Here is a 12,771-nt window from a genome sequence, read left to right on the forward strand (position 1 = left end):
TGGAGAGGCATCCCTTTGTTCTTGTGCTCAGTCTGTGCTGGGAGGCAGCTGTTCACTTCCATTTTTACTAGCAAATCCTTGGAATTGACCTCCGCAATGATTTTATCATGCTCTTTTTACTCCTAGGCAAGTCAAACTCCAGTCACCACCTCTTCGCGCTTCTCTCCTTTCCGTCGCTAAATCAGAGGGGACAGCTTAAACGAGGCTTAGAATAGGAGACCCTGCTGTTTTCTTGAGTTTTATTTCAAGTGCACTCAGACATGATTCTCCACAGCTATTTGACAGGCTGTCAGGTGGAAGGAGAACAAGATTTGTTCTGTAACAGAATCCTATTGATTCTACAACCCTAACATTGCTCCAGCTTCCCACTTTCTCCAACTCCCTTGCCACGGTCCCGGGCAGACCACCTTGCAGCCTTGCCTGGATGACTGGGATAGCCTCCTAACCGGTCTGCCTGCCTGTCCAGTCTTGCTCCTCTAATCCTTTCTCAGAGAGCCTCAGTAATCTGTTTAAATTGTAAATCTGATCACACCACACCTCTGCTTAAAATCCTGTAATGCCTCTGCATTGCCTTCAGGATAAACTCTAAACTCCTTAGCACTGCTTTTAAGACCCAGCCCCTGCTTAGCTCTAGCTGCATGCCTTCCCCAGATTGTCAGCCCCACAAACCACTTGCACACCAAACTCAACACTTCCTGTTCTCTCTTACCTGCAGGTCTTTGCCTAGAACATTCCCCCTCCCCTCTTCACCTAGTTAGTCGTCTTCCAGGTATCACCCAGATGTCACTTGCTCCAAAAGACCTACTTCCTGTCATCCAAGGCCAGGCTGGGTACTCCTGTCCTCCAAACTAGTATTCATTCTATTTCATCTTGTAATTGCCTGTTTATATCTATCTTCCTCTCCAGACAATAAGCTCCCTGTGGACTGGGATGTTTCCATTTATCATCATGCCCCCAACACCAGAGCCTGCCACAGACACTCAATAGTTACTGAATGAATGAGTAACAAAGATAGATGCAAGTTTCATGGGTTTCCTTTTCTTCTCTAGGTACTGAAGAAGTTGCTGATATCCCAAAAAAGGAACAAACTGACCCACAAAGCACAGAGAGAGCCCCATCCCTGAAAGTCTCCAAACACAGTCTGTGCAGCAGGGAGCTTCCTTGGGATGGCAGGTTGCAGTGCATGCCCTCGGCTCATTCCCTGTCTGCAGGATGGCACAACTGGCTTCACTTCCTGGGACAGAAAGATCTGGGCTGGGGTCCCAGTTCGGCACTTACTGTGAGACCTTGAGCAAGTCATAGCCTCTACAAGCTTTGCTTACCTATAAAATAGGTCCTGGACTGCCTACTTCTCAGATTTTGAGAACAGATGAAATTACATATACTAAAGTACTTGTAAAAGCCTTAAGTGAAAGACTTCTTATTTACCACCTAATCTTTAGGACTTACAGCTTCGCTAAATAATTTTAGTTTTGCAAGTACATTAGAAAACAAAATGCCACATGGAAAGTTTCACTGCTGCAGGCAGAGCTGAGAAACAGAAAAGAGATCAGCCTTTTCTGTGCCACAACACTGCCCTAGGGAAAAGGCAATAGTGGGATCAAGAGCACCTATTTAGCTAGGATCTGTCAAAGGCCCATTGTTCCTGCCATCAGGGAGATTCCTTGAAGCCTAATTACCAAAGCAAGGGGGGTAGGGCCCCAATATCTTAAATCACCATGAAAATCAGCAGAAACAAAATTAGACATATGCAAAAGACTTTCCCTTTGGGCCCCTTCATTTATGCTTAAAGTCAAAAATAGTCGACAGCATTTCACTTCCCCTTTGGCAAGACAAACCCCATGAAACCATTTAATTTAAAGGCTTTTTATTAGGAACTAGGGGATTGAACTGCTTATCCCTCTATAACAGTCGAGAGCAGGTCACCAGGCCTAGGATGGAGAGGTTATCCAAGGTGCTGTGGTGTGCTTTGCTGCACTTGCTTAGGGCCTGGAAGGAAAGGTGGCGGCAACGGAGGTTGGCAGTAAACTGATGTTAGCCAAAACAACAGTAGCCTGGGGAGAGCCTTCTACCTTCCTTCCAACTCCACTCAAGGCTGGAGCATGCCAGGAGAGAGAATGTGGCTGGAGTGGGTGGGGCGCAGCAGTGTTGTCTGAACCCCTGGCTTCATTCAGTGCTGCTTTACTTGCCTGCCCTCCACTCTTCTTGCCGTTTAGTGATTAGGTATTTGAAGAACTCATACACAGACCATGCAATGGCTGTGGAGGGGATCTGGTAAATTACTCTAGCTTGTACCCCTCGGAAGTAGGCAGTCACCCCACCTACTTGATATACCGTCCTGAAGGCACTAGCCATGCCTGTAATATGTCCTGTGAAGTTTGAGTTCAAAGCCAGAGATTCCTGGGTGTTGAGCAGTGTTTTGCAAACGTCCAGTGGGGTTGTGACAGCTGCAGCTACAGCTCCTGCACAGGCTCCGGAGAGGACGTGGGAGCTGGGGTTGTACCGTCTCTGGGGGTTAAAGTGCTCCTGCAGGAACTCATAGGTCATGAAGTGAATGGCTTGGAAGGGAACGTTCATGGTCAGCTGGGTGGTGTAGCTGCGGTAAAAGGCCCCGGCCCCTTCATTTTGCCACACTGCCCGTACACAGTCTGTCACCCGGTGGTAAGGTGAGTTGTACATCTGCATCCTTTGCTTGACCACTGGCGATGCCATCAACGAGAAGGAAAAAATGGTGACAGCAACCAACCGGTGAGCAAGTGTCCAGATTCAGAGTCCCAAGTGAGTGGGTCAGCCAATAGAATGGAGACAGAGAAAAACATGAGTGAGCTGTCAGCCTGATCAGTTAAGGTTTCCCTTTTTTGAAAGAAGGGGATCAGAGAGGGTAGGTAAAAAGCCAAAAAATAATGGACCCTCTTCCAGGAGGATTTCTTTAAAACCAGCTAAATAACACATAAGATAGAGGGTTTCCTTGAACTAAGTACTTATCTATCATATCATTATTTTGTAACTCCCAAAACAAATGACTAGGTGGCACTGAACATAACAATGAATCCTCAAGTACTAAGAGCACCTAACTCTTATGACATGAGGCTGGTTACACTCCCACAGGAGGAGTGCTACCAAAAAGAAAACAAAATTCCTAGCCAAGAGTGTGGGTTCAGTTTCCAAATATCTCCTACTCTCTCAAGCAGATTACACGGTATGAACTCTGTGGATCTTCACCTTAGCTTTGGCCCTTTCCACACTGTGGCCTTGCCCAGACAGACAAAGAACTGAAAGTTAAGGAACATGGTAATGTTCCTTATGCTATCCCTTCATATTTGTTTGAGTACCTCCAAGATCCAAGCCACAGTGCAGGGACTGAGCTCTATAATTCACCCTTTCATTCCTATCTCAATGATCTTCATTCCAACAAGGAAGTATTTTCAAGTGTCAAAATCTTTGAAGAAAAGTGAAATAATCTGCTAATACTTCAGATGAGATGAATTCCATTACAAAAGGGACTTCCAAGAAGGTTTGGGAACAGGCTAAGTAGAGCCATATCTTTTTCCAGGGAAGCCTCAAAGATTAATTAAATCTCAAATAATATGCTACCAGTCCAAAGGGTTCCTCCTAAGTTTGGACAACATGGATGGAGCGCCCTCTAGTGGTAAGACAAGGTAACATGGCAAGATTTCCCACCAAAACTCAGGCGTTTCTCAGCTTTTTTTTTTGCAATAAAGGAAAAGCCCAGAGCAGCTGCCCCCAGAGGGAAAAATTGAGGAATCGTTACCTTCAGCTGGATTCATGGCTGCATCATGAAGTAATGTTGCTACACACCCAGCCGCACCTGCAAAGGAGAAAACAACTGCCACATGTAAGGCCTGGAGAGGGCAACTGATTCACTGAGGCCCCAGAGCAAAGGGAAGTGGCTGTGCTAAACCACAGCGCGGTGAGGAAATGCTAAGAGCCAGTTCAAAAGATGGGAACCCACTGCTCCTAAACTCCTGTTCTGAGAAATGAAGATATTTGTTCCCACCAACTTAGTAAGGTCACCAATGTATACTCAACATCTAGAATACTAAGGGCAGGAAGAATAAAAGAAAACAGCCTAGATCTTATCAATGAAGATTCCAAGAACAGGCCCTGACCCAGTAGCTCAGTTGGTTAGAGCATTGCCCCGATATGTGAAGGTTGTGGGTTCAATTCCTGGTCAGGGCACATACAAGAATCAACCAATGAGTGCATTAGTGGAACAACAAATTGATGTTTTTCTCTCACTAAAATCAATTTTTAAAACTTCTAAGAAAAAACATGGTTCCAAGAAAAAATTCAGTTCATGCCCCAAATAGGAAGCAGATACACTGCAGCCAAGGGACGCTAGCACATCAACTGCCTTTATTGGAAAGAGAACATGGGGGGCAGGTGGCAGATCTTCACCACAGAATCTCACTTTCTATCCTGATGCCCCTATGCTGCCCAACCTGCCTCCAAATCCCAACATCTGTCCATCTAGACCTTTCCTCAAGTTCTGAACTACAGTATTCCTCACCCTCTGCTCTCTACACTCAATTTGGTTTTTGGACAATCCTCAATCTCCAGGCTGCTGTCCATTCCCTTACTTCCACACAACTTCCATCCCTCTGGTTTCTTCATACAGAAGTCCCTTGGCCCCACCCCATTCACTTGTTGAGGTCTTGTCATGTCCTCAATGACAAAAACTGCCTCTAGTCAGTTGGGATCCTGAAAAGGTGAGGCGAAGAGCTGGGGCTCCATTAGTGTCTTCCTTGGGTGGCTGGGTCACCTCCAATCCTGCCCAGAGGAGCAGGTAACCACCTGACTATCAAGAAATATACAACGGGGGTAGTTCAGTGTGTGTCTCCACATTACCAGGGAGAAGTTGATGCCAGGGAGAAGATGAGAGGAAAGAGTCAAGCTGGTAGGTAAGGGAGGAATTGTAACCCTTTGTTGAGGTGCCCCAAAGGAGGGGTGGGGTTGAAGCAGCCGGTTGTCTCAGAACATCAGGTTTGGAAGTCCCTCCCCTATAATCTGGCCTACCCCAGCCCAAAGCTTCAGCTCCAAACCATGCTGAGACTGGAAAGCACTGACAGCAGCAAAGCCCAAAGAACTGGGAAAGTGGGGGAACCAGCACAGGAAGGCTCAATACCATTGGCAATATGGCTATTGCCCCCAGGATGGATTATATCACTCAATGTCTTTTTTAACTTTTCGTAGCAGGCAAAATAGAGGGCATGGGCAGGCCCTGCGCCTGTTGCTGTGACATTCAGCCCCCGCATGGGCCTCCACAGGCCCTCCGTTCTTATAATCCTCCAGAGGGCCTCCAACACATTGCGATAGCGGGCTGCTGGGTCGGGCTGTAGGCTCTGCATTCGGGTCTGAAATTACAGAAAGAAGTGCAATGTCAGTGAGGCCAGCTTCTCAACCTCAACACTCAGGCTCTGGGCACTGGGCAGACCTTCATGGAATGAAGCCAGTGTGCAGGGAGTGGTACCTGGCATCCAGTTTTACTTCCTTCCAAATCTATATCCCATCTTTCTAAGCCTTGGACCTTTCTTTTTCTAGTCATTGGTGACCGTAAGAGTATTTCCCTGAGAGTATTACCCCTTGGTAAGTGTCTTTGAACTCCAAAATGATTCATAGCCCCAGGAACAAATATCGAGCCTGTGTTTCAGAAGCTGCTTTTGTGCCTTAAAAACTCAGGCTAAGAATTCTTTACACATGGATTCGAAAATCAAGTCTTTATTGCCTACACATACTTGATCCATTTCTGAAGACTGATCCTGGGCCTGCTTCCTGACCAAATACTACACTGACTAATGAGATGATGGCTCATTTTTTTATATAACTGAGATGGTAATCTGACTTTTTGACAGTATTTGGCATTGGCAGCTGGGTCTGTAAGATAAAGTCTTGGCAAAAGTAGCATTCCTAATAGATGATGCTCTAATTCCTGGGAAGAAAGTTTACCCTGAAACTATGAAGATGGAAACCAACTTAGTCTCTAAAATTGACAGGGCTTCCAGATTTCTAATCTAAATTGACCAAATCCTAAAACTGGCATCAGTGAGTAAAATTAGTCTTGGTGAAATATAATCCTTGGAATCTCTAGGAGACTCAAAGATTGAAATTAAAAGTTTATGGTAGACACTTTTTTTTTTTAAACTTCTGTAATACCATGGATGAATTCCACAGGTATAATGTTAAATGAAATAAATCAGACACAAGAATATATATACTGTATGATTCCATTTATATGAGTTTGTCAGTGTAAGAAATGTCCAAACTTGTAGAGAACTTTTATAGGAGTTTATTTGAGCCAAACTGACAACATATGCTGGGGAGCAAGATCTCACATGCTCCTAGTAGACACTTTGTATGATATTCCTTGACAAAGTTTTATTAAAATTTGGGAAATGAATCTTACTTAAAACACTTCCCAAAGGGTAAGTGTCTCTGAAGGGTGTGTCTCTCAATGAACATCTCTTGTCTACTGATGCATTTCAAGGTTAAGGTGGCACGGGGACTAACAGAATATAAAATCGATATCTGGTGCTTGGACCACTGCCCGCACTCCAGATGTTTGTTGAAAGAATAAATGAAGTTAATGAATCAAAAAGCAGCAAATCAGCCACTAGTGAGCCAGTGTAGGGGTAACTAATGCCCAAGTACAGTTTAAATTCCCACTTCATTCTAATCACTGATTGAATCTGCGTTTAAAAGCTTGAATCTTCCTGTTGGCCATCTGGAACCCAAGAGTAATGCCTTTTCTCAAGAGCATGGGAGAAAAGAAACTAACTGGACTAACAGAAACTAACCCTATTAACACGTCTGACTTAGCCACAAGCAATCCACATTCTTCTATATTACTTTTTTCCTGCCTCCTGTCAACAAATAACTGGAAGTTCAATCAGAAATACACAGTATTTAGCACAATTTAACACATTTGTTTCCACTTGTCAAAAAAAGACACCTCAGCCCGGCCACTTTTTATATTCCTCAATAGTCTGAGCACCGACCTGTGATCCAGGTGATCACAGTTCAATTCCTGGACAGGACACATGCCTGGGTTGCAGGCTCCATCCCCAGTGGGGGGAGGGGGGGGTGCAGGAGGCAGCTGATCAATGACTCTCTCATCATTGATGTTACTATCTCTCTCCATCTCCCCTCCTTTCTGAAATCAATACAGATATATTAAAAAAAAAAAAAAGACACCTCATAGCCCGGCCAGTGTTCCTCAGTGGACCTAGGAACCAAGAGGTCACTGTTGGATTCCTGGTCAGGGCACCTGCCCTGGTGGTGGGCCATTCTTGGGGGCGGGGGGGGGTCTCCCTTCCTCTCTCTCTAAAAGTCAATGAAAACATGTATTTTTTAAAAATACAAAAACCTCATAAATATCCAATAAAGGGTGTGCTTACCATTCTTTCACATCACCCAGGGGATGTAAAATCCATCACATGAGTTATTCAAAGAGATTACAAGTCTTTGTTGGCTATGGCCACTAATAGATAAGTTGGGCCTAGCAGCTTAACAATTCTGTGTTTCCATAAGTCTGTTTGTAACTGGTCTTACATAGGGAGAATGTTCCAAAATTGCACTGCTTTGCTGGAGTCAATGGCAACCAGTCTTGGAAGGTCAGGCCTCAGAGGCCTGGAACACTCAAGAGAAACCTGAACTATAGGTAAGTTACTCTAAACACTTTGCACTTCTAAATCTAACTCACAATTCTAACTCAAGGAAAATAAATCCTTAGGACCGAGGCATAAGCTATGCCAAATAAAGTGAACATGGCTCCCCAAATGGTGGGCCAACAGATCAGTATTTTGGGAAAAGATGGACTCTCTAAGTAACAATTAATAGCCTTCAATATAAACCCTGGCTCTGAAGAAAAGCCAAACAAACTAGTAAGGAGATAAGTGGTTTGGTAAAGGACAAGCCACATTTGAGTCAGAAAGCCTGCGTTTAAGCCCCAGCTTAGCTAAATGTGTGGTCTTGGGTACGTCAGTCTGAGCTTCAATATTACGCATAATATTGCTTAGTCTATAGCATAAGGCTAAGAATGGCTGGCTCATAGGGCTGTTGTGAGGATTCAGAGTTAAGGCATGTAAAAGCCATTGGTAATTTATAAGGTGCTAGAAATGGGCTCTTTATTGTATTTAAATATGACTCTCAGAAATATTAGTTCAGATTTTAGAATTTACAGATCATGGCAGTGTTGTAAATTTTATGTCACTTCACAAATATGCATGGGCAACTAACTGGTCCTTAACCACTAGTCAATCAGGTTTAATTTAGTATTTTTTGTTTTCAATTTAAAGTTTCTCTGTGCCCCTGGCTTGTGTGGCTCAATTGGTAGGAGCTTCATGCAGTATGCCAAAAGGTTGCGGGTTCAATTCCCGGTCTGGGCACACACCTACATTTCAGGTTCAAAGCCCGGCCTGGGACCGGGAGTGTGCAGGAAACAACCAATTGATGTTTCTCTCACACAGTTGCTCTCTCTCCCTCTCTCCCTCCCTTCCACTGTCTCTGAAAGTCAATGAGAATAAGGATTAATTTCTCTGTGGGTATAATTATACGTCCAGCTTTTAATCCATAGGCCATGTTTAGGAACAAGCACTACTGTGACATTCTGTGCCTTGCTTGGTTCTGGAAATCTGCTTTTGGGAGGCGATATGGAAGGCTTGGGAGTCAGACTGGGTTCAGATCATGACTCTACCACTTAAACTGTGACCTTGGACAAGTTACTTAACTTGCCTCTTTTTTTTCATCTGTAAAATACTGAAAATGGTGTACACTTCATGAAGTCGTTTCAAGGATTAAATAAATAAATGAATATAAGATATGTCAGATAGTGCTTGGCAAGTAAGAACAATTGCCATTTATTGAATATTTTTTATTATTATTAGATGCAAGAAAAAAAAATAAGCCAATGTTTCCATTTCTTAATCTTTCATCGAATGTGTATAGATATCCATTTACATCTGGAGTTTGGAAAAAATTCCCCTTTAACTTATTATGGGAGTAGATTATTTGCTTCACCATTACAGAGCCAAGAAGCAGCACCTTGGAGATTGGTAGGTACTTCGCTGGATGATTCTGAGATGAGTTCTGAATGCTTTGAGCTCCAGAGCCTATCCCTATAGATAAACCTGGTGCTTGCCTCTGAGACCCAGAAAAGGAAAACTGGGATTTATTTGGGTTCTCAAACTGCCCTACGACCATGGAAATAGTTGGCTGAATAACTATTGGCCTAACAAGGCTATGCTGACTTTCCATGGTCCCTCCCAAGGATATTTTAAGTTGATTTGACCCAGATAAGTGGCTGGGGGCACACAGGCTTGCATGCCAAGAAGCAATGTCAGCTTTCATTTGCTAACACTGTGGTTGCCCTAGAGGCTCCAACACGGATACCTGCCTCTAGCCTTAGGGTATAGTTGGGTGGCTCTTCCTCTCTACCATTCATTTATGGTAAAGAGGAAGAAGAGCTGCCCAGCTACAAGTGAACTGTAAGCCTTTTCTGAAGGAAGAGAGTTAAATTTTACTTTCATGTCTGTACAAGTGTTTAACATACTAACACGAAATCCTACTGATCTCACCTAGTTCTTCTCTCTGGTCATTTAAGTCCCATCACTAATGGCAAATGAAAATGGTTCTTCTAAACTAGTTTTTGTGCCCCAGCCGGTTTGGCTCCGTGGTTAGAGCATCGGCCCGTGACTAAAGGGTCCTGGGTTTGATTCCAGCCAAGGGCATGTGTCTCAGTTGCAGGCTCGATCCCAGGCCTGGGGCGCCACGTGCGGGAGGCAACCAGTCCATGTGTCTCTTTCACATCAATGTCTCTCTCTTTCTCTGAAAAAAGCAAAGGAAAAATATCCCCAGGTGAGAATAAAATAAAAAATAAAAGTTTTTGTTTTTAAAGACTCCTGAGCATTTTTCTTCCAGATTAAAAAATTATTTCTTTAATGTAGGGCGTTGAGGCATGACTATAATGTTGTATGACAAACTTAAAAAAAAATTCTAAAGCTTATGTAAATGAGTAAGAACTGTTCTTCAAAAATACAGTCGTTACCTTGGAAGTCTAGAAGTGACTCCCAGCAATGCTGTGGTTATGCAAAACATTTCTGGAACTCTCCTTCAGAACTGGTTCCCTTAGCCGCTTTATGAGCCTCAGCAGTTCACTGGTCTTGCTTTTTGGTTCCACTTTATCTTTGACCCTAACCAGTATTACCCATTTTGACATACTTGATTCTGAATGGTCTCAGTTACTAAAAAAATCAACTCCATCTTGTCACAGGACAAAGATTTGCCCCATTAGGGCTATGCACCCAAATATTCTAGAGGCATTTCTGACAGAGGGATTTATAAAATGCTTACAGCAACAATAGAATTACGTAAATACATGGAGTAAGGAACTAATCTTCCAAGGTAATGGGACACACTTAAACTGATAAGTTGCAGTAACATTACATTGTATATTTTGTCATTAATAATTTTCATCACGTTCCTTGATGTAGTTTTCATTTGATACCTATCCTGAAACAGAGCACCCCAGACTCTGCTCTTCACTCACAGCCTAAGTACAGTGATGTTATCTTTCAGTTAGATCATGTTAACTTTTGGATATACAGCATTAACAATTCAGTCATTCAACCTAGCCTCTATTACATAAATGTCTGAATCTTTTTCATTTGTAGTTATCCATTTTACATCTTGATATTGTCAGAGCATTAACCATCTTCTTACTTCTCTCTGAGGGATTTTACTGTTTATTTCTATTCCTCCCAACTGACAAGGGCATTTAAAATTCTAATGTCCACTTTAGCCAAGGGCATTCACTACCCTTTCAAATGGGATGGCCCCTGTTAGGAGTTACCTTACAGTGTGCTAGAATCCTACTACCAAACTCAATGTCATCCACAAAGCTTAATGAGCCCTTTCCCCATTTCCTCAGCCACATTACTAATGAAAACATGAAATGGTACTGGAACCAGAGGAAGGCAAAAGAAACAGACTTTGCATCAAGGAGCTGACAGGATACTGTTTGACTATGCCCTTAACACATAAAGGAGGCACCAGTCTCTGTCGTATTTCAAGTTTCCTTCTCAATTTAGTTCTGTTTTTTAGCGGTTGGTACCTAGCTCATGCACAATAAGAAATGTCAAGAATAATCTGTTCCCCTCTTCACCCAGCTTTCTTCAGAAGGACATGACTTCTGAATCCACTGATCAGCCTGCTTGGCTGTGGATGCAATTACTAGACTTACCCTCACCCAAATCATACCCTCGCACTGGGCCCACATCATCTATCCACTTTCTGATACCGTAATGCTTCCCTTCTAGGCAACTTTTCCCTTTTTGTCAACTTCAGATGGCTAAAGAAATACACTATCAGTTTCATCTCCCAGCTGGGAGCTGGTGTGCTCCCTGCATATACACAATCCTAATCCCAGCTCAATTTTCATTTTCAGGAAATAGGTGGGGTGTCACAGTTGCTGCACATAGAAACCGAAACCTTTTCCTGAGCAAGTCTTTCCCACATTATTCCGTCTGCTACTCTGAATTACGACTGCACAATCACTTCCAATCACTCATGGGTTAGATTTATTAAGTAAATCTTTTTTCTAGCGGAGAGATACCAGATTCTAGTTCCTGCCCCGTCACTTTTGAGGGAAGACACAGCAAGGAGCTTGTAAAAGCACTTGCCCAGCATCTCAAGCCACTAAGGGTCTGATTCATGCCAGCTGGCTTCACCTTAAGTTAGTACTTACCTGTTCTCATCCCATCCCACCCTATTCCTGTTTAGTCCCAGCTGAGATCCAGGGCTTGGGCTGACAGATTTTCGTTCCAGAGTCCCGATTCAGATCTCACTGACGGTTACAAATGGGTCCTGGTTCCTGACTGGGATCGACTCCCGGCCGGGACCTTGCTTGCAGGGAGTATCGGTCGAATAGTGTGGTGGTGGCGGGAGCCAGAAAGGAACTCATGTCGACTCCGGCTCTCGGCCGGGATCCTGGCTCCGGACTGGACCCAGGGGTCGGGTCAGCCCCAGGTCGGGTTCGGAGCCGGTCCAAGTCTCACCTTGACGCAGTCGATGGGGTACATCACGCAGTGCTCCAGAATCCCTGCCACGGCGCCCGCCACCATGTGCGTGGTGACAGTGGCTCCAGCCGGCAGCGCCTCGTAGTCCGGATCAGAGTCCGGATCCTGCCGTACCGGGGGCCTGCAGGCCCCGGCCTCCCCGCCGCAGGCCCCCCGGCCCACGCCCCGCTGCAGCCACCCGTCCAGCAGCGCCGACTCCCCGGGGCTCCGCCCCGGCCCAGCCGCCGGCCCCCCCGCCACACCGCCAGCACCCCTCCCCTCTAACTCCATCCACCCGGGCCAGCAGCGGCGCCCACCCTCGCCGCCGCCGCTGCAGCCGCCCCCCAGCCCCGTTGCGTCTGCCTCAGGCGCGGCCCAGAGAGCCCCGGGCCTCCAACTCCCGCTTAGCCCCTCGGCCACGCCCCCAACCAGTCATTGGTGCGGCGGCCAAACTGGCCCCGCCCCCTGGTACGTAGAAAAATACGTCTGCGGTATTAGTGAGCTTCCCTGTCATTCTTCCGTCCTGCGGCGTTGCTTCCACTAAGATCCCACCCCTTTCCCTTTGATCTTGGAAGCTTCTTGTTTATTGGCCACTGATTGGCCGACATGTAAAACTTAAGGCCGCACTTCGATAGGCTCAACCACCCTTGCTACTTGACCGCGGCCATGGGGCCGAACCACGTCGGGATCCGATTGGCTA

General features: G+C 45.1%; 1 protein-coding gene across 2 annotated transcripts; it reads right to left on the reverse strand.

Moving 5' to 3' along the window:
* Positions 1–1,756: 1,756 nt before the first annotated feature.
* On the reverse strand, positions 1,757–12,377 carry SLC25A28 (solute carrier family 25 member 28). Of its 2 annotated transcripts, XM_081158926.1 has the most exons (4): positions 12,072–12,377; positions 5,147–5,375; positions 3,773–3,829; positions 1,757–2,699 (listed from the first exon to the last, which is right to left on the reverse strand). In XM_081158926.1, the coding sequence occupies exons 1-4, from the start codon at positions 12,360–12,362 to the stop codon at positions 2,182–2,184; spliced, it is 1,095 nt and encodes a 364-aa protein (XP_081015052.1). In that variant the 5' UTR covers positions 12,363–12,377; the 3' UTR covers positions 1,757–2,181. The 2 variants fall into 2 exon arrangements, with proteins under 2 accessions (XP_081015052.1, XP_081015053.1); XM_081158927.1 differs by lacking the exon at positions 12,072–12,377 and having other exon boundaries at positions 4,870–5,375.
* Positions 12,378–12,771: the final 394 nt, after the last annotated feature.

Source organism: Miniopterus schreibersii (genome assembly GCF_964146895.1).
Source record: "Miniopterus schreibersii genome assembly, chromosome: 14".
In the NCBI taxonomy this organism is placed as follows: domain Eukaryota; kingdom Metazoa; phylum Chordata; class Mammalia; order Chiroptera; family Miniopteridae; genus Miniopterus; species Miniopterus schreibersii.

What these genes read in the sequence shown, in the direction of transcription:
- SLC25A28 (XM_081158926.1), bottom strand. Translation starts at nt 12,362, where the DNA reads ATGGAGTTAGAGGGGAGGGGTGCTGGCGGTGTGGCGGGGGGGCCGGCG. An exon ending in ACCCCATCGACTGCGTCAAG is followed by an intron (nt 5,376 to 12,071) that starts GTGAGACTTGGA and finishes CTGTAATTTCAG; the next exon opens with ACCCGAATGCAGAGCCTACA. An exon ending in CAATAGCCATATTGCCAATG is followed by an intron (nt 3,830 to 5,146) that starts GTATTGAGCCTT and finishes TCTCCTTTGCAG; the next exon opens with GTGCGGCTGGGTGTGTAGCA.